The 27,769-nt window shown below is 36.0% G+C and overlaps 1 protein-coding gene across 1 annotated transcript; it reads left to right on the top strand.

The window, feature by feature from the left end:
- On the top strand, window positions 1-26,806 carry mapkapk5 (MAPK activated protein kinase 5). The gene is made up of 14 exons (XM_048189450.1): window positions 1-660; window positions 5,903-5,976; window positions 6,893-6,968; window positions 7,194-7,291; window positions 7,391-7,499; window positions 8,194-8,283; window positions 9,502-9,597; window positions 10,790-10,870; window positions 16,753-16,940; window positions 17,649-17,769; window positions 20,742-20,872; window positions 21,525-21,640; window positions 23,607-23,711; window positions 26,508-26,806. The coding sequence occupies exons 1-14, from the start codon at window positions 625-627 to the stop codon at window positions 26,600-26,602; spliced, it is 1,416 nt and encodes a 471-aa protein (XP_048045407.1). The 5' UTR covers window positions 1-624; the 3' UTR covers window positions 26,603-26,806.
- Window positions 26,807-27,769: the final 963 nt, after the last annotated feature.

Raw genomic sequence — 27,769 nt, 5'->3', positions numbered from 1 at the left:
AGCGCTGCTGGCAGAATGTGGCGTGTAATAAAGAAGAACAATCTTCCTCAGCTGTGGATCAAAGGTAGCACTAGCACCTTAGCAAACAATCCTCGGACAGTATTCGGTGTCTATGGTGCTTGTCCAAACACTGTTGATTGCTGAACCCCGGACAGGCCAGCCGCGCCAGCAGAGACACAGGACGCGCGCGTGACGCGATGAGAGCGAGAGTTAGCATCTGCTGTGAACGCGAGCTACATAGCTAGCTGTTTCTTAAAGACATTACCTCTTTTTGTCCTTCATCGGTTTAGTGGCTCAGCTGTCAACATCAGTGTAGTTAGTGTTTGGAGGAACAGCAGTGTCTGTGTTGGCTGGTCTGGGCTACTTTAGCCCGTGAAGCGCGTGTGAGATGTTAGCCGGACTCGCTTAGCCTCGTCTTCATGTCTGGTGGAGTTTGACAGTGGCTTACATTTAATGCCTTTCGAGCACAAAAGCGCTGGTGTTCAAAAGTTCATCGGACAGCATGGAAAGTGTACCTGACCTGGCTTCTTAGCGCTTAGTGGAGTTCGTTCATCATCGAGATTAGGGTGAGATCGCTCATGATCGAGCTGTCGAAGCTAAAAAGAGAAGATCACGACCAACATCATGTCCGAGGACTCCAGCGTGGACAGGTTCATTAAGGTAAGCTTTCCAATTCATCAACAAAAGTAAACAGTTAAGTCTTTACATTTCTGTAACTTCTATTAACACTATTTCCATTAAATAACGAGTTCCGCTGCCCACAGAAAGTTTGCTGTCTGTACATTGTCCTGCTTGTCACACATCTACTAACTAAAATAAATCACATTATTGACATGAAACTTCAGTTTGTTAAAAACAAAGTGTTTGTGTATATTTTCTTAAAGATTCCACTAAGGAAAAAATTCAATGAACAAAACAATCAGCCTAGTAACCAGACGAACACTGTGTTCTAGTATGACAGAATATTATAGTATTTATTTTGATGTCGTCTGAGGTCATTTTCACTGCAGTGCATCACTGAGACGCACGATGGCGCTCGCGTTCACGCTTACCTTTGTATGAAAACACTCGCGCGCGTCCGCTGTGTGACGTCAGAATAGCTTTGTCTTTACAGCTACATTACAGACACACATGAATGTTTTTTTTTTTTATTGATGATTGTATTACTAACAATGAACTAGTACATTATATACACACTAGGGCTGTAGCTAATGATTATATGATAATCGAGTACGATTCCTCGAGTAATGGGATTGGATTCCCCCCCATGACATAGTTATAGGCATAACTATTCAGTGTTTCAGTGTTTATTTTAGATTTCAGATATTTAAATGCACATTAGTACTAGTAACAATACATTGAGAGTTTGTAAAATATACACTGATGTCTATGGAAGCCTCAGTAATAATCCTTTCCATTATAATTAGACAACATGTTCTATTCAAATCAGATACATATTACATACTGTAAGTTTACCCTGTTCTTCTCCCAACAATTCACCGGACACTTATCCATCCGTGTATTTTGAAACGAGTGGAAGAATTCAAGTGTAAATCTGACTGAGCTATAGACCAATTTGGTGTTTGCAAACAGCGATGACGTTTTTTATGGGCGGAGCCTACCTGGTTGCAGAAAATAGGCTTGTTCGACTTGATGCAGCGCCGCAAAGACCGATCGGCGGCTGGCTTGAAGCAGTGCATGCCGGTAAGAAATGTTGTCCGACTTGAGACAGCGCTGACGTCATGTGACTGTGACGTGTGGCTTTAAAGTACCGAGAGAGCGATTCGAGATCAGCCGCCTGAGTCAGCCAGCGCAGTTTCTCAAGAGGAGCTGCACGAGCGCTGATGACGACACAGCTGTTTCATGATTGGCCGGATTCACCGCATAACAACGATCATGTGTGTTTCGTGTTTATTGTCACGCCTTCAGCTCCACTAATGCTCAAAAATCTGTGTTTTTATAACAGTTAAAGCTCTTTTCATGTAGTCGCGATGTTGTATTGTGTCATGTTTATCAAAATAAAACGGATAAAAAACAAAGACCCAACTACATTGTTATTTAAATAACATATGCTTATGTTGAACTTTATTCTTGTAAAAACAGACGCTGTAAGCAGTACATCAAGTTTTAAATGAAAAGGTCTCTGAAACATCAGTGTATTAGTCAAATATTGCATTTATTTCACTTCAGCTGTGATAAAGTATGCAAACCGATGCAAACGCAGCGCGAGCGTCACTACGGGAAGCAGAAAGTGCCCGACTTCACGTCTCCGTTTTCAGCTCCTCCTCCTCCTGCACGCGGCTAATCTCGCCGATGTCGAACACACCTAATGACAGTTGAGCAGTAGAAGTCTATGGAAGCCACGGAATAAAAGAATAAAAAAAAGTTAATTTCGAGTTTATGTCTCACAATTCTGACTTTTATTTATCGCAAACCTGAGTTTATATCTCACATTTCTTACAAAGAAAAACAGAATTGTGAGAGATACTCGTTATCCTGTCTTTTCTGAATTGCAATTTATCCCGCAATTCTGACTTTTTTCCCCTCAGAATTGTGAAATAAACTCACAATTGCGAGTTATAATGGCCGAACTGGGAGTCATAAACACGCAAATGCAAGAAAAAAAGTCAGAATTGTGAAATAAAAATGTATAGACTATGTTTAAAAGTTATCTATGTAAAATGTTATAGGTTTAAATATTATTTCATGCTATAACTGCTATGTATGTATGTCCTCTGAACTGCATATGTGAATATTATGTAGACTTACTGTTTGCATCAAATTCCTGCTTTAATAGTAGACTAATCCTTGCAGGTGTCATCAGTCCAGTCTGTGAAACGTCTCCGTTTAGCTTCAAAGGACGTTTTCAACGATGGTTTTCTTTAAAAATGAAGACTATATTTTTTTGCATTCCGATTCCAACATCCAGAGGCACAACAAAACGTTTTTCTCTTATTCTGTGGATTTTGCACATTTTCCTCCACTTGCTACCGCTATTTTTCTGCAACCACTATGCGCGCGCAGCTGCAAGTGACGTAATTGTGACGTCTGCTCCAAAGAGGTCTATTCTCCTGACCGCCGCGTAATTTATGTCTTAATATCCATAAGTGTGAACTTTTATCTATAAAAGATTCTACTGATGTTAAAATTTGTGACATCCCAGTCAAATCTGAAGTTAAATATTTAGGTATCATTATATGTAAAGATCAGAAAAAGAGATCAAAGCTTAATTTTGAACCTCTTATTGTCTCTATCCGACGCAAATTAAATTCTTGGTTACAGCGTGATCTGTCAATAACAGGTAGAGTGTTACTTTCTAAGGCAGATGGGTTATCTCGGGTTATCTATCCTGCAATGGTACTGGATGTTTCTGTGGAAACTTGTAGAATGCTGGACAAAATTATAGTCGACTTTATTTGGAATTTTAAAACTCACTTAATTAAAAAAAGTGTTATGTTAGCTGATCGGGCTATGGGGGGATTTGAGTTAGTAGATTTCTCTACTCTTAATAATTCATTTAAAGTTAAATGGATAAAAACATTTTTAAACAACCCCACATCCTGTTGGAATTTTATTCCAAATCATATTTTTAATTCTGCTGGAGGTTTACATTTTTTATTGCGCTGCAATTTTGACATCTCTAAAATACCTTTATCTTTATCCTGTTTTCATAAACAGGCTTTAATAAGTTGGTCACTTATATATAATTATCATTTTTCTCCACATAGCTACTTTATTTGGAATAATAGAAATATTAGATATAAAAATAAATCTTTTTTTTCACAATTGGTTTGATAAAAATATACTTTTAGTCAGTCAACTTTTAGATGATCGTGGTGTTCTTTTTACTTATGAACAATTTATGCAAGAATTTTCTTTTCCAGTCCCCCCAAGAGAATATGCCATTGTGTTTGGTGCAATTCCTGATTGTATTATACCTTTAGTAAAGTCTGGCCCTAAAGGCTCTTTAGACACTCCTCTTTTTGACAACACTAACCTATTTGTTGACCAAAGTCTTCTCAATACCATGTCAAACAAAGACATTCGTTCAATTATTAATAGATCTCAGATTTCTTTACCTGCTTGTGTGAGTTTTTGGAATAACATATTTAGTGATATAGAATGGGAAGAGTTTTGGCTTCTTGGACAAAAATTCTTCTTATCTAATAAAGTTGCTGAAGTCTCTATTAAAATTATTCATAATTGTTATCTGATAAATCATAAACTTGCTAAATTTAATAATAGTATTTCACCCAATTGCTCTTTTTGCCTTCAGTATGAAGAAACGATTAATCACTTGTTTTGGGACTGTACTTACTGTAAAGTTTTCTGGATTGATTTTTCAAATTTTGTTAAAAAATATTTATATCCAAACTTTTGTATAACCCCAAAAATTGTGTTTTTTGGTTATTCTTTGAATTTAGACCCTTCTCATTGTAAATTTATTATTAATTTATTGCTTTATTGTGCTAAATTTTACATTCATAAATGTAAATTTTCAAAGAAAACGCCCTACGTTTTTATTTTCAGGAAAGACTTTGATATGTATGTAAACTCGTTAAGAAACTCTAATAATTCTATTGCATGTAAGACTCTTTCATGGTGTAAATCTTTTAAGCTAGCATAATTTGCTTTTGAAGTATTATTTGTAACCCTCATTGTCCTTTGTTCTTTGTAATTGTACTTGTTCTTCATTGCATAATAATAAAAAAAAAAATAAAAAAAAAGACCGCGGCGTAATCAAATATGGCGTGCGCATATAGTTCAACACGATCATTATAAAGTTGCTTAAACGACAAAACACATTCACTAACGCATATGGCTTAAAATAAATATATAATAGCAATAACACAGTAATAATTGATTCAAGTAAAGTATGAAAAACAAGTAATCGTATGGTTTTATTGAACAAAACAATACTTAATGTATTGAATTGTACAATTAATGTTCTTTGATTTATAACAAATGCCTGCAGAGGATTGTTTTTACACTCTAAACGCGACATAATCCTTGTTTAATATGGGTTTACAACATTTATTTCAACTGTCCAAATAGTCTTTAATATTTGTAATTTCTGTAATTTGTTGAACCCTAACATGTGGAGGGCTTAAACTTATTTTATAGTCGTGACGAGCAGTTTGCACGCTAGAACATGCTGTATAATGTATTCTCCTGCGTTTGCTAAGATAAATGACTTTTCTTACAAATCTGATAATTACAGCGCATATTAAATCTGCAGCACATACATTTATTTAATTAACAGCCTTTGTCACAATAGCATTATGCTTTTTTATGAATTTTAAACGGGTTTAATATCGTGCAGCCTTAGAAAATGGTCTAGCGTGGAAAGCGCCACTTCCGGTATATTACCGGTTACTCGACACGGGCAAATTAAAATTCGAAATGAATCGAGGAATTGTTACAGCCCTAAAATATACTAGATTTTGCAATATAACAGTACAAGGAATGAAATGTGTCATTGTTAGAGTGTGTTATACATTAAAGTGCTGAGAGGCTAGATTCTTTTAAATTGAGAATCATAATATATTTCATTTATGTATTTATTTCAGACCCTTAGGTCTGACCCTTATTATTCATTGTCAACAAATTATTTCATTTGAAAAGAATATGATCATCAGGCTTAATTAAGGTTTATTTGTTCGTCTCTTAATCATCATTGTATTGCATTATATGTTTTAAAACTACAGAGCTTTGATTATAAATCTAAGCATTATAATATATATATATTCATATATATATATATATATATAATCTGTAACACGTACTTGAGGCAAAATAATCAAGTTTACATAATGTGTAATAATAATTATATGTACTGTTTAAGTAATGTTGGTGGAGTGAATCGAACTGTTCCCAAATGCTCTGTATGTTCTTGCTATAGGAAACTTCCATCCTGGAAGAGTATAACATCAACTGGACACAGAAGCTGGGAGCTGGGATCAGTGGTCCTGTGAGGTATAACTTTTCATCATGAGTGCATTAAAATAATATGATAGATTTCATGCTTCTATTGAGTTGTGATCATTGTCAGAAAGAAAACTGACAGGGTTGAAAAAATAAGGCCGGTTTGCATGTCATATGTTTATTAAATATAGTAGTGATGCGCTGAAATTTCCTAACTTCAGCAATTTTTAAATTGAGCCAAAATAGTTTTGGACTGAAATCATTGCCTGAAACAGTGTTTTAATTAGTGCGTCTCTGAGAACTAGCATTCAGCTAAATATAAAAATGTCCATCTTCAGCTTGTGATTCACGTGCTCTTTTGCTGTGAAATCTTTACTGATTTTTATGAAATGTAAAAATAACTTTTATATTGTAAGTAATGTTTTAAGATGAACATTTATTGGACTGAAGCAACTTATTTTTTCTTTATTATTCATTGTCATTTTTTAGAAAAATTATGTTCATTTGTGAGTCTTAAATATGATCATCAGGCTTAATTAAGGTTTATTTGTTCGTCTCTTAATCATCATTGTATTGCATTATATGTTTTAAAACTACAGAGCTTTGATTATAAATCTAAGCATTTAAATATCATCTTATTCAGACATGTTATTGGCAGATCTAGAATGATGACTGATATTTAAATTACAAAATTTCTTATAAATTTTTGGCCATACAAATATCAGCAGCTGCACCAAATTGCAAATTTCTGCTCCGTTTTGGCCTTAGTCCTCCTCAACTATGAGCTCCAAATTCTCACTGTATTATAAATTATGATACTCAAAAAACAAATACAAACTTTTTTGCAAACTTACTTATTTTTTGATGTTGTCTAAACTAAAGGATTCACTAAAGTGTTTAGTTTAAAAAAAAGTATAAGTCAGGCTTTACAGAGTTGAGACATGAACAGATGTATTGCTGTTTTCAGGGTGTGTGTAAAGAAGTCGACACAAGAACGGTTTGCCCTTAAGATCTTGATTGACAGACCCAAAGCACGCAATGAGGTACTGAGCACTATGTGCATGATTTGATTTCTTTTATTTGAGGAACTTGTCTTTCTTTCAGTGTTAGAGGTTTTAGAGTAATTTTTAAGATTTGATTTTCATTTTAGGGTGAACTACCCGTTTAATAACAGCATCCGTCTGTCTCCAGCAGAGGCCGTGAAGTTGAAATTTCTCTGAACATCTCCAAGTGCAGCTTTAAATTCACTGCTGTGATTTCATTTGCAGGTTCGGCTTCATATGATGTGTGCCTCTCACACCAACATTGTTAAAATAATGGAGGTGTATGCCAACAGTGTACAGTTTCCTCATGAATCCAGTCCAAGGTAGTGGAGTCCAACATGTACAGTCTTAAGACAGTGTTTCTACTGCTCTAACTACCTAAAAATATAAATAATCGTGTTTTCTGTACCTCTTTCTGATAGGGCAAGGTTACTGATTGTCATGGAAATGATGGAAGGCGGTGAGTTGTTCCACAGAATCAGCCAGCACAAGCACTTTACAGAGAAGATGGCCAGCCAGGTCACGAAACAGGTACGGCGTTGACAGCCGGGCGCTCACTGAACGATTCATCGCTGTCCTTTACGACTGTACAAACATGATCCCCGCTGTAAGCCACGTCACACTGTAGGATCTCAGTTATCATTAATGTCAGGCTGCATGGTGGTCAAGACGCGTTAAAAACGGACTCAAGCAAAGAAGCTTGACATCGGGCTTTTACATCATCAATCCGGTACATTTAGAAAATTATTCTAAATGTAAAAGAATAGCAGAGTCCACACCACAACTACTGTATAACGACACATATTACATGATATCAGTGGAATCATTTATTTTATTTATTTTTTTTTTTTTTCCAGCTGATGAACGACAAAAACATTGAGAGCCAATCAGAGTCCATCCTGCTTTAAAGAGCTTGAGCATTTGAAGAGACGAGACTAAACTTATAATAAACCATACAACATTGAGCGTTGTGTGGACACTAATATAGTTATTGTTCTTGTTGTGAATGGGCCTTTAACCCTTTTCAAATAACTCTATTATTATTGTTGTTTACATTATTATAAACAATCCCTATTCTTTTTAGCAGACTTTTTAAATTATTATATAGAGTTGAATGAAACATTATAAACATCATATTTTGCAATGGGGACTTAAAAGGCACCAAACTGTATTAACCTGTATTTGTATGAAACAGTTTATGATGAAACTTCTGTCATTTTTACAGATAAGCCTTGCATTGCAACACTGTCATTCATTAAATATTGCACATCGAGACCTGAAACCAGAGAACCTGCTCTTCAAGGATAATTCCCTGGTGAGATCTCAATCCCATATAATGTTTTGTTCCATAAATTCATTTTATTCCATTCATTAAAGGGTTAGTTCACCCAAAAATGAAAATAATGTCATTAATTACTCAACCTTATGTCGTTCTACAGCCGTAAAGACCTTCGTTCATCTTCAGAACACAAATTAAGATATGTTTGATGAAATCCGATGGCTCAGTGAGGCCTGCATAGCCAGCAATGACATTTCCTCTCTCAAGATCCATTAATGTACTAAAAACATATTTAAATCAGTTCATGTGAGTACAGTGGTTCAATATTAATATTATAAAGCCACGAGAATATTTTTGGTACGTCAAAAAAACAGAATAAAGACTTTAACAATATCTATATGGACCGATTTCAAAACACTGCTTCATGAAGCTTCTGAGCTTTATAAATCTTGTTTCGAATTAGTTATTTTGGATCTCCTATCAAACTTCTGAAATCATGTGACTTTGGCGCTCCGATTCACTGATTGGATTCGTAAAGCTCTGAAGCAGTGTTTTGAAATCGGCCTATATAGATATTGTTAAAATCTTTTTGTTTCATTTTTGGTGCACCAAAAATATTCTCGTGGCTTTATAATATTAATATTGAACCACTGTACTCACATGACCTGATTTAAATATGTTTTTAGTACATTAATGGATCTTGAGAGAGGAAATGTCATTGCTGGCTATGCAGGCCTCACTGAGCCATCGGATTTCATCAAAAATATCTTAATTTGTGTTCTGAAGATGAACGAAGGTCTTTACGGCTGTAGAACGACATAAGGTTGAGTAATTAATGACATTATTTTCATTTTTGGGTGAACTAACCCTTTAAAGTGTGACTAAATTGTTAGACAAGGGATGGTCTTGGTCAGTTTTGACACCAGAATAGAAATACATATGATTTAATATGAAGTGTTGGTAACACATTATCATTATCATTATTATTATTATTATTATAGCTACCTACAGTAACAGTACTTCATACCTCTGTATATTTTGTTGGTCAGAATTGAGATACTGATAAAGATAACTTGTTATATCAGTCCTTTTTCCAGATTGCATGAAGAATACCGTTACACCCCTAATCTATATAAAAAATATTTTTAAAAATCCTCATCTCTTAAATTATCTCCAACTCTAAGATCTTTCTGAGTTATCCAAATTATATTTTCCAGTATTATATTTTGAGTCCTGTTTCTTGTGCCCCATCAGGACGCCCCTGTTAAACTGTGTGATTTTGGTTTTGCCAAAATCGACCAAGGTGATTTAATGACCCCACAGTTCACTCCATACTACGTAGCACCGCAGGTAAGACCTCGCTGACCTTTTTATAGATGTAAGTTAACTGTCTTTAACTCTTACTTTTAGAGATCAAATCACATTTCCTTAACCCTTTCAAGCAGTTTGTGGGTTAGGAATTCAACACTTCCTACCTGGCCCAAACGACCGCTTATTGACAAACACATCACAGGAATGAATATATTAACACACTTCCTCCTCACATTTACACATCAACAATGTATGTTTTGTGTTGTAATGAGTAATAAGTAAAGGATAATATACAGTCAGCCGGTTATTACTACAAAATAATGTAACTAACTGTGCATTATCCTACTTATTACTTGACTGTTTAACTAATATTTATGTGGAAATAAAATATTGATTTGAGTTCAATTTTATTATTTTAAAGCCTCTTATGAGGAATAATTGGTAGTAGTACAGTAATATTAAAACTGATTCCACAACAGTCGATAACTGTGTGTCAAGCGAGTTGGCTTCAGTTTACTATATTTGATGTGCTTTATAGATGTGCACTGTTTACATGTGATAAAATCTGATATAAAGCGATGATCAGATTTAATTTTGTCTCTTCAGAAGACTTGAATTAAACGGCACATATGAATTAGTTTTAAGTCTTGGATGCGTGGACTTTCAGTGGAGGGTCAGAAATCACTCAGGTTTCATTAAAAATGTCTTCATTTGTGTTTTGAAGATGAACAAAAGTCTTGCTGGTTTGGAACAACATGAGAATGACCGAATTTTATTATAGTTTGAGCTAACTCTTTAAGATCAGCCCAGAAAGTAATAATAAAGAGACGACATCCAGAGAACAATTTTAATTAATTTATTGTTTTAATAGATGTTTTGAACTGAATAGTGCAAGGAAAAGCCAACAACTGCTCAAATCCTAATTATTTATTTATTTATTTATTTTTTAAATATCCTTTATTTTGAATTATTGTATTATTGTTTCATGGTCATGATATTTCATGGATTATTCTAATTCTGACTAATAATTATAAGATGATGGTAATAATAAAAAAGTGTGTCAAAGCCGTTTAAATCATTTTAATTGGTATTGTTAGACTTTTTTCCCTCTTCAGATTGTGATGATGATGATAAATCAAACCAATCCAAAAATCAATCCAGATCAATCCATAATTTATTTACATAATATAATTTATTTATGTGACGAATGTGATCTACCGTTCTTTAACAGGTGCTGGAGGCACAGAGACGCCACCAGAAAGAAAAGTCTGGAATTATACCTACCTCACCCACCCCTTACACATACAACAAGGTCAGTGTTTTGGCTTGTTACTTCATCGGAATAGTACGAAACTTGGTAAAGGTTTTGGGACTTGCTATGTGAACTAAAGAAAATGGTCCTGAAAAAAAAAAAGTCACACTTGTCAAAAATGAGCACATTGGAAATGAATGGGAGTTCTAGTCTAGTACAGCCACTGGTCATTTTTAGTTATGGTGAAAATCTTCCAATTCTTGCCCACTATCTTATTCTTACTTTACAGTTTTTGGAGCAGATCAAATAAAAAGGAAGTTCTTATATCTGACTGCTTGTATTCATTGACGAAAATGTATTCATGTGCTGTAATATTGAAAATTGAGGATGCAACGCATTGTGGAATCGAATTGAACCATTGACATGATAATCGTAATCGAATTGAATCATGAGACCAGTGATGATTTAAACCCCTATTTCACACACACAATCTTTCTCTAACTAATTGATTCAATTTCACTTCAATACATGTAATCTTTCCACGCTACTTTATTTCACTTCAGAATTCTAGATCTAATGCTCCGTTGATAAAATAATTAGGGGTTCAAGCACGAAGTGCTGAAACCTTATTGTAATTGCTCAGATTTTTATTATTTTTCTTCTTCCCTAAAACTGATCGGGCAGCCCAAACCGTAAGGCCAAGAGACTTGAAACTTTGTCAGTTGATAGTAATCTTGATTTACGGTCGCTAAGGGGCACCAAAAAGTATGATGAGGACGGAGCCACTTTTACTAAAATGGCTATAACTTGAGAACGAAATGAGATATTTGCACCAAACTCGGTACACGTGTAGGGGCTCAATCTTTGTTCACAATAAAAAAAAAAAAAAAGTATCTCAAACAACATGACCGCCATTGGCCAATGAAGTTTGAGCACCTATTATACAATGTTAACGGAGGCTGATCGGAACGAAACTCGGTGGGCATGTTCAACTCATGGGCCTAGAGGTCTGTAAGAATTTTGAAAGAAATCAGCCACTAGTTGGCGCAAATAAGTTTTAACAAGCTCTGTAATCATGTGGTGGTTCACAAATCCACACAATATGCATATCATTGGATCATCCACATTCTTAACAACGTTGCCTCAAGAACCACTGCTGTCAATCAAATCGTTCATTAAATATTCATGATTATGGGAAAAATATACTTTTGTGAACTAGTCCTAGGTTTTTTGCCCGATCGGAACGAAACCAGTGCCCGATCGGAATGAAACCAGTGCAGGACAATTCTCTGGGCTCTCTAGATAAATAATTATCAAAAAAAAGTTGAACTTTACCCTTTGGATCGCTATAACAGGGTCATTTAGGAAATGGGCGTTGCTAAATATACTAAAAAACCTATAAATCCTAAAGGAAAACTCAGAACGTCACGAAAATAGGCGAGCACATGCAGGGTATGACTCTAAAGAGGCACACCAATTTTTATGGAGATCGGACCATAGGTGGCGCTATAACTGTTAAAAATGTTTAAAAAAACGGTAGTCCGATCGACATGAAACCACCATAGGAAACACAGAACCTAAGTTGGATTACTAAATGTTTAGCCCAAATGTCAAAATTGATAGGAAAAAATCCAATCAAAGTCGTTCATGGGTAATTTTTTATGCTCTCATATATATGTCTATAACTTTAACATGAAATTAGATATTTTCACCAAAATTAACATACATATGTATGGACACTCTGAGGACACGCCAAAAAAGTGGTGGATATCAGGCAATAGGTGCCGCTATAACTGTCAAAAAACCTTTTAAAACCATATTTTTTCTATAGTAAATTGCCTGACACTGTCATTTTGTGCCACCAGATGGCAGCAGAAGGCCACTAATATATTTCAAGGTTTTGTCATTTAAAATCCCTTTTATACTATATAAATCCTTATATTAACATTACAAATCACATTTTGTCAAGGTTTTCCACTTCATTTGTTCATTTGTTTTTGCAATAATATAACATTACAATTACATTGAGACCTAAAAATGATAATTTTTAAAGGGAGAACCTGGAATCTGCATTTTCTTACCTCATTATTGATTTCAGATATCCATATCTGCAATAAAATGTGTGTAAGCATGTTTAATAGGGCTGTAACGATTCACTCGTTTTCTTGATGCATCGATTACAAATCCTGACGATGCATATGCATCGATCTTGAAACATGTTTTTTGAATCGTGAATCGTTTATTTCGGTCGATAATCGATGTAAAATGCAAATAATCGAATTAATCGCGATTCTATAGTTATTCAGTTGCTTTAAAATATATAAACATTAAATTACTACATGCGCGAACTGGAGACGTTGTACGCCTTCTTTTTGCGCCTTCCCTCACAGCTCTCCTTCACAGACACACGCGGCCGCACTTTACCGCCTTTCACTGGATTGCGCTCGCGCTCACTCCGTAGCCCACGTGGTTTGAGCTGTCCTCAGGACGACCACTGCTGTTCACATGAGCATATGACAGTTCTCTGTTAAGACAGCAATAGTCCTGAGTCAAACTGTTCAAGCCATTGATAAAGCTGCCAAGTCATTGCGCGGTCACTACTGTTGAAATAAAACTCTTTTATTGTGTGGAAAAGTCGGAAATGGTTGATTGACATTACCTGAGCAGTTTCAAAGCTCGCATTTATTACATGATCGGAGCAAGCACATAATGTAAAGTGTCTAAATGCATACGCACAGTTCAATGAATGAGAAATTAAATTATGAACTTAATGTCATTAAACTGAATGTGCGAAGGAAACTGCTGAAATTACTACACAATTAACAACACTGACATAAGAGCGCACGGTTTATCAATCAGATGCGCGTTAAAGTTGCGTTCGTTACTATAGCAACAGTAGAAACCCGGCGTGTTTTCTTTCAGAATCATCATAAGGAAAAAGTTCCATATAAAGAGAACAAAGATGGCTTTTATAACTATTCCGTGAAGAAAAGTTAGTTTAAGATTAGTTGGGAAAGTGCATAATAGTCTCTCCATGTAAGCATTCGTATTTTTAATGTACCTGGAACAGTTTAATAAGGTTGTGTAACCTTTAACACTATCCTCCACTATATTTAACATGAACTAGGCCTAAAAATACTTTTAAAGCCCTTTTAAATAAATGTAAATGTAAATTTCCACAAATGCCCATTTTTATAGGCTGTTAAAATAAAGTCATGTAGCATCATTGAGAACTAACATTAACCAACATTAACAATAGACAAAAGGTTTGTTTGTTTGTTTTTGCCCTTACTCTCTGACCCCCTGAAGGCCGCTGTGTAATTCACACCTTGACTAAGACACGTTGAGGGAAGCATTTCAATATCCCTATAAATGCATATTAAAATGCAGAATCGAATCGAATTAATCGAATCGCATCGAATTTTAATGTGAATCGTCTCGAATCGAATCGTTTTGAATTTGCAAAAATCGTTCTTGAATTGAATCGAACACCTATGAATCGTGAATCGAATTGAATCGCTGTCAACCCAAAGATTCACATTCCTAACGTTTAATTAATGGCGTTAACATGGAAAATAAACTTAACACCAGGCCCGGATTGGCTAATCGGGAGAATTCCCGGTGGGCCGGTCTGTTTATTTGGCGGCGAGGGCCGGTGTTGTCATGGCACTGGGTTGAAATATGGATGCTCTAGAAACTGTGGACGCGACCAAATGTACCAAGCTGAGTAGCCTAACTTTTTCCTAAAAACCATTCAGTGATGGATTTAGGCCTGGATGGCACGGGGCACCCGCGCAAGAAAAACAAACAAACAAACGAATGCGCGAACGGGTTTTTACCGCTCATTTGCACGCAACGTCAATGATATCATGTCACTCGGTGGGTAAATTAACCTGGTCGGGAGGGACTCGGAGAAGACAACTCACTCAAAAGTACACGAGAAGAAGGGATGAGGTGACGTCTGTATGGGGAGCGGGGCAAGTTCTAAATCAACGCTAAATTATGGTAAGGCAAAAGGTCTAAGCCACCGGAGGCCGATTTAAGTAACGTAAATAAATAAAAAGGAAGAGGGGAAAACATGCAAAAGATAAAGGCATGTATGCAGCTTACTCGTATCGTAATAATAGTAGGCAAATAATAAAATATGGCCTATCACTTATGTTATGTTGCTTGCTATGCTATTACACATTGGCCAACAATATTCATTTTTCTGTCCAACTAGCTTAACCAGACAGTAAAATGTGATTTTGTAACATGTAACTTTTTTTGTTTTAAGCAAATGTAATAGCCTACTTTAATATTTTACTGTAAAGTTGTGCAATTTTGTAGGATTTATGGTATTCTGTGTTATTTATTTGCCTCAATTTGTAATAATTTAAGTATGTACATTTATATAAAATAGCAAATTTTATGTTAAATCCACTTTAATAAAGATCTACATTTCTAAATTTCATTCACAGTGATAGACATGAAATATGTGCCTGGATTTAGTGGACGATTACTGCCATCTACTGGAAAGCAAACACATAATTCATGTTATTTTAATTTAATTTGTAACTACAGCCACTAGATGGCTAGAGAATTGATCAATGGGTCACATTATAAAATCATTATTGTAACTATAAAAATAACTTTTAGCATTTTTTGTACTATCATTTGTATTATCATGGGTATTTGAAGATATTTTTGAAAAATACAGTTATTTACAAGGTTGTAGAGAACAGTGCACTATTGCAGACTTATATACTGAGGTTTTAATTACATTATTTTAATATAGTCAGTCGTGAATTAAAGTGGGCCGGTCAAAGGTATGAAACTCCAGGGCTGAAAATGAGTCCCAATCCGGCCCTGCTTAACACAAAACAGACACTTTTAAAATTAAATTTAATGAAAGTGAGCCAATAGGAGGTCCTCTGCTGCCACCTGCTGTTTAAAATAGTAATTTTGTTTTACTACTCGCTAATATTGTTCTATAATTCATATTTAGACTTAATAAAATCATTATGTTAACACATACCATCACTTTTTTGTCATAATTCATTACATTTTCATTAGAATATTAGTTGTAACAGTTGTGCCATATGAGTAAATTTAAACCTGAAAAGGATGTTTTACTGCGATTTGCAGAAAACATCTTTACCCATCATGTATTTCAAATACTGAATCTACAAGAAAATATGTGTGTTTGTAAGCATGTGCTTAATAAAACTTAATATCTTTTTATGTATATGTGCTTAAAGGCCTTAAAGTGCTTGAACCCCTGTAAATGCTGCTTGCAGCTTTAATATTATTTATTTTTGTTCATTTAGTCACATTTTGTGCTGCAAACATCTATGAGAGCTTTAACTTGTCCATTCTGGCAAGTGATGATGGTATAAGCAACATGTTATGTATTACATAAAAGCCAGAAATATAGCAATATTTTTTATTAGTTTTAAATAGCACGACCATTTAAAACTCAAGGGTCAATCATGTTGTCCATATTTCCATATTTCTTGATTTAATAGCTCACTGGGTTAGTGAATAACTTAAATTTGGGTCTGTTCCTCAAACAAAGCTATTATATGGAAAACTTTGAATATACTCCAGCCATCATGTTAACTTTTATGGGTTCTCTTTATAATAATAATCAATATGAGGGATAATCAATCTAAATATATCCCTTATTTTCAACAACCCCCAGTCAATGTGTAGATAAACCAATGATATTCTCTCATTAACATGCAGAGTCTGTTTGTTTCCACAGTTTCATGTGTAGCTCATAAAAGTTCATGCTTGCAATTTCACACTTCTAGAATGCGATGGCCTACTCATACTGTCTTGGTTGTTCCGCAGTTTCACATTTTTCGTTTTCCACCTAATCACAAGACTTATTGGCTGAAGGTGTTTAGCTTGCTAGCTGTGAAGACCCCTCCTTACGTGATTTTCATTTCTGCTCTTAGAGCTGTGACCTCTGGTCCTTGGGGGTGATCGTCTACGTAATGCTCTGTGGATATCCTCCATTTTACTCCAAACACCACAGCCGCACCATCCCAAAAGACATGCGCAAAAAAATCATGACGGGCAGTTTTGACTTCCCAGAGGAGGAGTGGAGTCAAATATCTGAAATGGCCAAGGACATTGTCCGCAAGTGAGTGTCTTTTCATTTACATGCTGTTTTATTGAAACATATTTTCTTCCTTACGCAGTGCCAAGCACCGAATGTGCCTAAACATCTATTTAATCTTTTACTTTTCTGGCTGGGAGTTAATGGCAGCAAATAAAACTGTGGTAAAAAGTTCTGAAATTTGGCACAATTATCAGGGTGGGTTTTAAATTCCTTTTTGCCCATTTTGATGCCAGTTTCTCAAATCTTCTAGTGCCACTAACAGTTCAGATTTTCACATATATTGTAGTAAATAAGTTTTGAATTGAATGGTGTAAAAACAATTGATTTTTTTTCCCACTGATTCCTTGTCACGCTTTGTTCAGTGATCGAGTTAAAGTCTTTAGCATGCTGACAAAATCCTTCATACAGTACATGTCATGACTTTGTCACTGGCAGAATACCACATCAATTAGTTGATTGCACCACTTATTGGTTAAACAGTAATTGTACTTGATGCTGCTTGCAGCTTAATTTTCATTTGAGATTGTTGAAGTTATGGTTTTGAGGGAGAAATATTATGGCCCCAACTGAAGGAAAAGAAATTTAAGAGATCAAGAGTGCATTCACTCATATATGATTGGCTAGGCTTGTAAAATAAGATAAACTGTTACTCAGTTTTAGTGGTGTAAGCCAATGCTTTGTTTCTTACATTTTGTAGAAACAAGATCTAACATATTGTGTTGCATTAAGGCTACTTAAAGTAAAGCCGGAGGAGAGACTAACCATAGAGGGAGTATTAGCCCATCCCTGGCTCAACTGCACTGAGGCACTGGACAATGTGCTTCCCTCTGCTCAAATGATGATGGACAAGGTGAGCTCCAAAGAAAGACAAGATTTAGGGTGTGTTCACACTTGACAAGTTTAGTTTGATTAAAATTAACTCTGGTGCGATTGCTCTGTTAGTGCGGTTCATTTGATTAAGTGTGTGCGCTGAAAAGATGGGTCTCGGCCCTCTTCCAAACGAACTGTGGTGCAGTTTGACTGAAATATGAACATAACACAGACCAAAGGCAAGCAAATTAATTAAAAACAGGACATTATGTGACAAGATGTGACCCTGTGAAGGACAGAATGCTCAAGCACACCTGGTTCCTCTCGTCACGGAGCTACGTCGCCCATCACGGTCCGGTACAGGCGTCAGAACCACCGTCTCCTCGCAGCAGATCTTCGTTTGTGTGCGACAGAAGAATTCCCACCACTGTTTTGACTCCTTTACAGATTTTCTAAGCTCTTTGCGAGTTCTTCACTGGTAAAAATGCCATCATATGTACACACATACAGTGAGCGTTTAGCACACAGCACTGTTTTGGATGTAAATTCCGTCTCAAAATATACGCCATAAAAGCCGTTTGTTTGTTTGTTTTGTATCTTTAGGTGCAGCCTTAAAAATGACAGCGTGAACACTAAGTGAACCAGGAGTAAATGTATTGTGTTTTTTTTGTTTGTTTTTTGATCTGGACCAAAAGAACCAAGATAACCAAACTACAAGTGTGAACACACCCTAAAAGCCAGAAATGTAGTTGCTTCTTAGTTGAGTACTATCTGTCATTGTTTAATACACTTATTGCAGACAACAAAACATAAAACATTGTATTTTTAGCTTCATTTTCAGTACATTTAAATGAGGGGCAATAAATCATTTAGTTGAACTTTAGCATCTTAACTATAGCTTAACTTTAGCTTAAGTTGAAGCTACACTATGTGAGGTTTGGCAAGTATCAACCGCACTGAAAGAAAAAAAAAAGCATCATATACTGGGTAAACAAAATGAACATCTATTGTCTTGTAAAGACGTGCTTCTGCTGCCACTTGTCGGTTGGAAAATTAGTTAAAAGAAACATGCTTCCTGGTGTCTATTTGTATTGCTGTTGCAATTCTGTTTACATCTTCTTTGACTATACTTTGTGAAGGCAATTGACCGATTGGTCCCACATTATATTAAGTGTCTTTACTACTGTATGTACTAACATTTAAAATAATCATTTGATACAATGCACTTATTGTATACATACATGTTTTTGCATTCTACTTATATTTGAAAAAATAGCTGCATGTAATTACATCTATAGTGACGCTGTTGACCCTTCTCTTACACCTTAAACTACCCATAAACTTACCCATACCACCAAAACTGTCCCTAACCTTTACCCGTGTCCACCTCAATAGCAGCACAAGTGTTTTGCAATGCATCATCAACACAATAAGTCAGTTGTAATGTACATGTTTAAGACACCAAATATAAAGTCTGACTGACCCCTGGTTACTGCAAACAATTTCAGGCATGTGTGCAGAAGACTCGCACAAGTCCGTGTGTCAAGACAGTTTTGACTGCGCACAGACTCTTGATGACAACGTTTACATGAGACGCACTGTCAGTCACCGACACTAAATCTTGGGTGTGATTTGCCGTTGTTTGGCTACATTGCAGTAGCTTGGCTACATTTGCACTCCTGTGAAAACTGCCACTCAGTGGTGATACAGTCTGCACTTGTACAAATGATTCTGTTGCACTGGACATCCATGTTATTTCCACTCTTTCCACTTTGTTTAGTGATTTCAAAACTTTGTTTTCGCTGTAGAGCGTGAGAATTTTCTTACTGAAATGGTGCTGAATAGTAATGCATGAAATGCATTCCAATAGAGCATATGATTGTCCTGATAAAATTGACATTTCTGATTTTTGTGGAATGTTTGGTATTTACTTGACATTTTCTTTTGTGTGGGAATCAGAACTGAAGGCTGTTTTTTTTTTTTTCTTCGGGGTGGAATAGTGCATTAGTGCCGCCCACTCTTTAAGCAGCATTGGTTGCAGAAGTATTGTTACCATTCATTTTTTCCCATAGGGATATCAAAAAAGTCTCTGTTAAAGAATTATAAGCCATGAACCATTATTTTGAGAGTGTAGGGAGACAGACTTATGTCATTTGCAGTGCTTCATGGGAGTGGGTGGGGCTAAAGAGCTCATTTGGAGCATTTTGCTTGTTTTGACACTGATTGGTGGAAGTTTCTGTAGTGCATCATAGGTAATGTAGTTTTCAACACGAATTCTGCTGTTAAACACAATTTTTTTTTTTAAATTAAGTTGAAAATGTGGGCTGATGGCTTCAGCAGAAGCAAACAACCTCGTAGCTCAGCGTAAGGCTGTCTTTAAAGGTTTAAAATATTTCCCTATAGAGAAAATTAATGGAGTTTTTACTTCTGGAACCTGACTGTTGCGCTCTACAGTGTAATATGTTTATCCATATTACTGGTATTCCCAAACTATTTGAATTTGTTATGCCAGGATTTTAAATTTCACATTTTATATAGTGCTTTATACAACACAGAATTAAACTGGAAAATTCATCAAATTCAGTTTCAGCTCTACAGAACACAATAGTGCAATATTGACACTGTTATTGAACTGAACTGACTTGAGCTGAATAATGATGTTCATCAACTATTAAACAAATTCAGTTCAGCAATAAAGCAGCTCTACAGATGAGTCTCATTATTCAGCTCAATTTAGATTCAGTGCTAAATCAATTTAGTTTAATAACTGTTAGCGTTACAAAGGTTTGCACACTGTATGACTCTTAAGGTTATTTTGCCCTTTAAAAAACACAAAATGTGCCTCACTGTGCAGCAGAGGTTTAAATTTGAACTCAATTGATTCAGAATCGTTGAACAAAGCAGTGCAATGCATCATATTGCACTACTGGTCTGTATACTGCTGCACTGCTTACATGCATACTGTTGCTGTATGTGCATAATAAATATATTAGTTATTTATTGTTCGTTCAGGCAGTTGTGGCTGGAATCCAACAGGCACATGCTGAGCAACTGGCCAACATGAGGATACAAGACCTCAATCTCAGTCTAAAGCCACTCAACTCTGTGAACAACCCCATTTTAAGAAAGAGAAAGCTACTTGGGTGAGTCTCCCTGTTCATTTCATTGAAAATATACTTGCTAGTTGTGACAGACAGTTTTCATTTACCTGCTGGGAAAAGGGAATCCTTAAAGGGTTCGTTCACCCAAAAATGCCAATTCTATCACCAATGACTCACCTTCATGTCGTTCCAAACAGATTAGACTTTAATTCATCTTCAGAAAACAAATGAAGATATTTTTATTGAAATGTGAAAGATTTCTGTCCCTCTATTGAAAGTCTACACAACCAAAAACACTTTAAACGTTCATACATTTTAAAAGTGTTAAAATAAATCCATATGAATAGAGTAGTTTAATTCAAGTCTTCTGAAGAGTCACTTTATCTGAAGAGTAGATTTAATTTAGGCTTTTATTCACATATAAACATTGATCAGTAAACATTATTTACAAAATTCAGATATGGTCACGGAAGCTCAAGCATGAGAACCGATGAGGTTTGTTTATGTTAAAATGGACTTTCAAAGGAGGGACAGAAATCTCTCCGATTTCATTACAAATACCTTAATTTGTGTTCTGAAGATGAACGAAAGTCTTATGGGTTTAAAATGATATGAGAAAATTTTCATTGTTGGGTGAATTAGCCCTTTAACAGGACTTACTTATAGATACATGCTTAATTTCTGCCTCATGCAGCACAAAACCAAGTGATGAACTTTTCATCAATGATCCAGAGAATGAGGCAGAGGACACCAACGTGGCTCTGGAAAAACTAAGGGATGTAATCGCACAGTGCATCTTACCACAGGCTGGTACGTATGAACACGCTCACTTCTGCGGCTGTTTTTCTTTGCAGAAGACTTAGACAGATGATAATTGTTCAAAGATTAGGCTATAAAGAGCTAAAGAAACCGCAATTAGGAAAATAAGCAATACACAGAAGTGGATTGTTTTATCTCTGCCCAAGTAAAAAACTCAAGTGCTACTGGAAATTTAAAGCAATAGTTCACCCAAAAATTTAAATTATCCCATAATTTATTCACCCTCAAGCCATCCTAGGTGTATATGACTATCTTCTTTCAGCCAAACAGAATCAGAGTTATATTAAATAATATCCTGGTTCTTCCAAGCTTTGTAATGGCAGAGATAGATTAAATAACATAAACATAAATGCTGCTTAAATAAGTAACATAATACATACATACATACGTACATACACATGCATACACACACCCACACACACAAACACACACACAATACCTACAATACATACAAAAACTGCCATCAACCAATTAGTTGCACACTACCCGTTGTACAACACACCTGTAATAATCATAATAATACAATTCAAAAGGAGCCTCTGGTTCAACTCTTTTTGTACAGTTTTAAGTTGTCTAAAAATCTAAAAATCATCTAAATCATGTAAAAATCTCTGAACGACAGCATATTAAAACAGATGAATCAACTCAGCTTACAGTCACCTCAGCTTTCATTGTCAATTACGCTCCCTCTTGTTGCGTGTCCTTGGCCACCCGTGTCTTTGAAGGAAGGGGAGGGGCAAACAATATTTGTAGGAATCAGATGAACAGTATTATTGTCAGTTAGACAAGGGCGGTTAGCTATGGCTGTATATGCATGTTTTAAATTTCCATAGCATTTGTAAAAAGTCCTATTCATCCTGGTATCACATTTAATATACTGTTCAAAACCTGGAAGTGCAGTTTTTAAATTACAATGATTAAAATCTCCAGTGATAAAAATAGGGGCATTTGGGGTGCGCAGTAATTGTTCATGAACAGCTCCTCTTCTCTTATAACAAGATCCTCCGACATTTTTTGAATATTGTGAGTTGTGATATTATAGAGTTTTTGAAAATCCGAAAAGCATATCCATCATAAAAGTAATTCATACAATTCGAGTGGGTTAATAAAACCCTTCTGAAGTGAAGTGATGCATTTTTGTAAGAAAAATATCCATATTTAAAAATTTGTAAACTATAATCCCTGGCTTCCGGCAATGACCATACGCGTGTTCACGAGAGAGTCGAGTTCTGAAGTAGGATGTAGCTCCTCTTATATCGAGATCCTCCAACATTTTTTATTTAAACTTCTCGTTTTAAACTTTTAATTAGTTACCGGCATTTTGTTTTGCTCTATCCTCTGCGCTTCTGTGTTCATTCATTCTGACCCAAGCTTAACACTATGTCCTACATCATACGTCGGGTCAGAGGTCACTCTACCACCAGAACTCAACTCTTTTGTGAACAAGTGTACGGCCATTACCAGAAGCCAGTGATAATTATAGTTTATAAAGTTCGAATTATGGATTTTTTTTATTTTATTTTTTTTTTTTTATACAAAAACCCATCGCTTCACTTCAAAAGGCCTTTATTAACTCCTGGAGCTGTATGGATTATATTTATGATGGATGGATGCGCTTTTTAGAGTTTCAAAAACTCAGGCGCTATTCAATGTCATTACAAAGCTGGGAAGAGCCAGGATATTATTTAATATAACTCAGATTGTGTTTGGCTGAAAGAAGAAGGTCATATACACCCAAGATGACTTGAGGGTGAGTAAATCATGGGATAATTTCATGGAATATCACATGTCGCTTTTAAAAATGCATGGAAAACGCCACCCATGCTGAATATATGTATGTGTATATATAGTGACTATTAGCTGCCTTATTGAGACTGCCTAGTCGACTAGTTGGTTCCACACAACCGACCATGAAGTAATTTGTAGTACTTAAGATATCTTTTTGTTGTTTTTACAGGTGACAATGAGGATGAAAAGTTAAATGAAGTTATGCATGAAGCGTGGCGCTTTAATCGCGATTGCAAGCTTCTCAGAGATGGATTGCAAGGGTTAAGTTGGGATGGTAGGTAGAATAACATCCAGTACTTTTTAGAATAAACCAAAATTGGATATCTGAAATTGTGTGAATTTGAGGTGAGCACTCATATCAACAGTTTTTATTTGAATTACTAATATTTTTTAATTCAGGTTATTAAAGTCCCTGTAAAGTCATTTTAAAGTATGTGTTCAGAGTTTGTCACACCGCAGAGAAATATGTTATTATCCACCCTGCCAAATTTGAATGATTAAAAAAATCTGCAAGTAAATTAAATAACTTATCAAAATCTAAAAAAAATAAGCAGCCCTCTCTGTTCTTAAACGCTGGGGGTGTGTCAGATGTCGCTGAAACCACACCCACTCGCAAGAGCTGCCATCTCAACTGATTTGTCTAATGAGTCAAACATACTGATGCATATAAACAAAAGAATCACATTAGAGGGTTGCAAATTTTAGTGGAGTTACTGTGGACTACTGACTTATTATAACATAAGCACACACAGCAACTTACACTCATTGGTGGGCACGAACTGCCGACTGTTGTCGAGACGGGAGGACTGGAGAGACTCTGTCCGTCCCCATATCATCGGTTGTTGGTGGGACGGGAGGAGGAAGGCCGAGGCGGGAGATAGTCTGTTCAACCCCATTCACCAAAAAACAGCGAATTATCAATGACTCCCAGCTGTCTGATGAAAGTTTGTAAAATAGAATCTCTTTAGAGACAAAATTAATGTGCAAAGGGCTGTATAACTGTAATGACACTCGAGATGAGCTGCTGTAGCGTTAGGGGCGGCATCACGCTCAGTGCGTCATCGACAGTTATATAGTGTTAGGGGCGGGGCCATGCTCGGGGCTCCAGTGCGTCATCAAACCCCCTTTTTAGCTCCGCCCAAAAAATCCTGAACAGAGAATTGGTGAAAAACTGTTTAACGCTCTAACTTCACAATTTAGCTCTACACAATTCACAGTCTTTGTAATGTGTTTCAGCAATACATTTGTAACATTTATAACGTGTTTAGAAAGAATTCTCAGAATTGATTTTACAGGGACTTTAATAAATTCAGGGAAGAGCTTAGGTTCATTGAAAATCTTAATATATATATATATATATATATATATATATATATCACATTTTTGTATATATTTTATTATATCTTTTCATGTGACAACACTGCAGAAATGACACTTTGCTACAATGTGTGAAGAAGTTAGTGTACAGCTTGTATAACAGTGTAAATTTGCTGTCCCCTCAAAATAACTCAACACACAACCATTCATGTCTAAACCGCTGGCCACAAAAGTGAGTACACCCCTAAGTGAAAATGTCCAAATTGGGCGGGGGGGAGCCATTTTCTCTCCCCGGTGCTCATGTGACTCGTTAGTGTTACAAGGTCTCAGGTGTGACACTGGGGAGCAGGTGTGTTAAATTTGTGTTATCACTTTCACTCTCTCATACTGGTCACTGGAAGTTCAACATGGCACCTCATGGCAAAGAACCCTCTGAGGATCTGAAAAAAGAATTGATGCTCTACATAAAGATGGCGTAGGCTATAAGAAGATTGTCAAGACCCTGAAACTGAGCTGCAGCACGGTGGCCAAGACCATACAGCGGTTTAACAGGACAGGTTCCACTCAGAACAGGCGTGAATGTGCTCAGCGTCATTTCCAGAGGTTGTGTTTGGGAAATAGACGTATGAGTGCTGCCAGCACTGCTGCAGAGGTTGAAGGAGGTCCTGTGGTCTGATGAGACCAAGATAAACTTATTTTGTTCAGATGGAGTTAAGCGTGTGTGGTGGCAACCAGGTGAGGAGTACAAAGACAAGTGTGTCTTGCCTACAGTCAAGCATGGTGGTGGGAGTGTCATGGTCTGGGGCTTCATGAGTGCTGCCGGCACTGGAGAGCTACAGTTCATTGAGGGAACCAATGAATGAGCAGAGCATAATCCCTTCCCTTCGGAGACTGGGCCACAGGGCAGTATTCCAACATGATAACGACCCCAAACACACCTCCAAGACGACTGCTGCCTTGCTAAAGAAGCTGAGGGTAAAGGTGATGGACTGGCCAAGCATGTCTCCAGACCTAAACCCTATTGAGCATCTGTGGGGCATCCTCAAACGGAAGGTGGAGGAGCGCAAGGACTCTATCATCCACCAGCTCCGTGATGTCGTCATGGAGGAGTGGAAGAGGACTCCAGTGGAAACCTGTGAAGCTCTGGTGAACTCCATGCCCAAGTGCCCAGTGCTGGAAAATAATGGTGGCCACACAAAATATTGACACTTTGGGCCCAATTTGGACATTTTCACTTAGGGGTGTACTTACTTTTGTGGCCAGCGATTTAGACATTAATGGTTGTGTGTTGAGTTATTTTGAGGGAACAGCAAATTTACTCTGTTATACAAGCTGTACACTCACTAATTTACACATTGTAGCAAAGTGTCATTTCTGCAGTGTTGTCACATGAAAAAATATAATAAAATATTTACAAAAATGTGAGGAGTGTACTCACTTCTGTGAGATACTGTTTATATGACGCTTTTGATGCTTTTTTCTTTGTCATTTGTGAATTGGTTGTAAAGAAAGTGCTTGGAATGTGTTAAAATGAACAGATGAAAACAGGACAAACGTCTAACCAGTACTTGGCAATGAGGAAATAAAGTAGCTGAAAGATAATTTTGTGTCAAGTGAAATGATTTTATTTAATTTTATTTCCATCCTTGACTAATTGATTGCATAATTCATTTAAAAGGCCATAATTTCTAGATTAACTGACCGATCAATCAAGTACAGTTCCAACCTGTTATCTTTTTTTCTTTCTTCACAGGTAGATCTTTTTCAGACAAAGTAGATCGCTTAAAGCTGGCTGAAATTGTCAAACAGGCAATTGAAGAAAAGACAAATTTACAAGACTCTCAATAGCAAGTGCTGAAATTTTACTCCCTTTTGTACTGTTCATTATAATTGTCATTAGGCATATGATTGCAAAACATCTTTTTGTATTAAATTGCAGACCTTTTTCCATGGTCATGCTGTAGTCTGTTGTTTATCTCTAGCTGAAACCAAGTTGTTGTTGGTATGATTTGTTTTCACTACAGACTGCAGTAAAGAAATGTGTTTTAAAAATTGCAGTGTTTTCATTTCTGAGAATAAAGAGCAACGGGGAAATGGAAGGGATCGCATATAATGCAGTCTATATTAGATGACATTTTATCATTAATCTCATAAGTATGCAAATAAGATAATAGTATGATTTTAAAAATGTAACACTAAATTGATGTAATGCACATTTGGGAAACAATTACATTAAAATGTTAAATGAAATATATTTTGTATATTGTAAGTCTGAAAAAATACAAAATCACTAAAGCTATATATATGCAGCATTAACGGGGCCAAATAAAATGGCAAAAAAAAAAAGAAAAAAAGATTGAAGATGTAATCCCAATGATGTTTAACTAAATATGGCTCATACTTAATAAAATGATAATTTTGCCAGTCATGCCATTTTGAACTTTTTTAAACTTCTACAGTGTTCTTAGCATCTTCATTGATCTGACAAATTTATGGCATTGTAAGTATCCTCTGATAAAACATTATCCATTAGCTGGAAGTGCCACTTCTTGGTTAAAAGGTAAATATTTTAGTACAAAAGTAACATAAACTACTAACTGCTTTGCCTAAAATCTTCTGGAGACACGCTGGAATTCGCTCGGCACGACTCTCATAGTGCACTATGGGTAATCTCTAGCCTTTGAGCGTACTTTGGTTGTACACTCGCCATTGCAGAGCAATATGAATGAGTACACTCGATAACGTCCACTATGGTTTCAGATAGAAATATATATGAGTCCGATAATGGAGACATCCAAAATGTGCAGTGTTGTTGTGCGTCCAGGAACAGGTTTAGGAAATTGCTTCTAGATGTCAGATTGACAATCATAAAGAAGGATAGACTGTTGTTTCCTGAAACTAAACTGTGAAGAAACTTGATCTATATTAAATAACTGAACAATTATTTGTTATCTGACATCAGTTATAAGATACCGACCTACCACAATGAACACCGTATCGTCGTGCTGGATTCTG

This window comes from Megalobrama amblycephala, linkage group LG4, assembly GCF_018812025.1.
Source record: "Megalobrama amblycephala isolate DHTTF-2021 linkage group LG4, ASM1881202v1, whole genome shotgun sequence".
Taxonomy (NCBI): domain Eukaryota; kingdom Metazoa; phylum Chordata; class Actinopteri; order Cypriniformes; family Xenocyprididae; genus Megalobrama; species Megalobrama amblycephala.
This window is presented reverse-complemented; position numbering and strand designations above follow the sequence as displayed.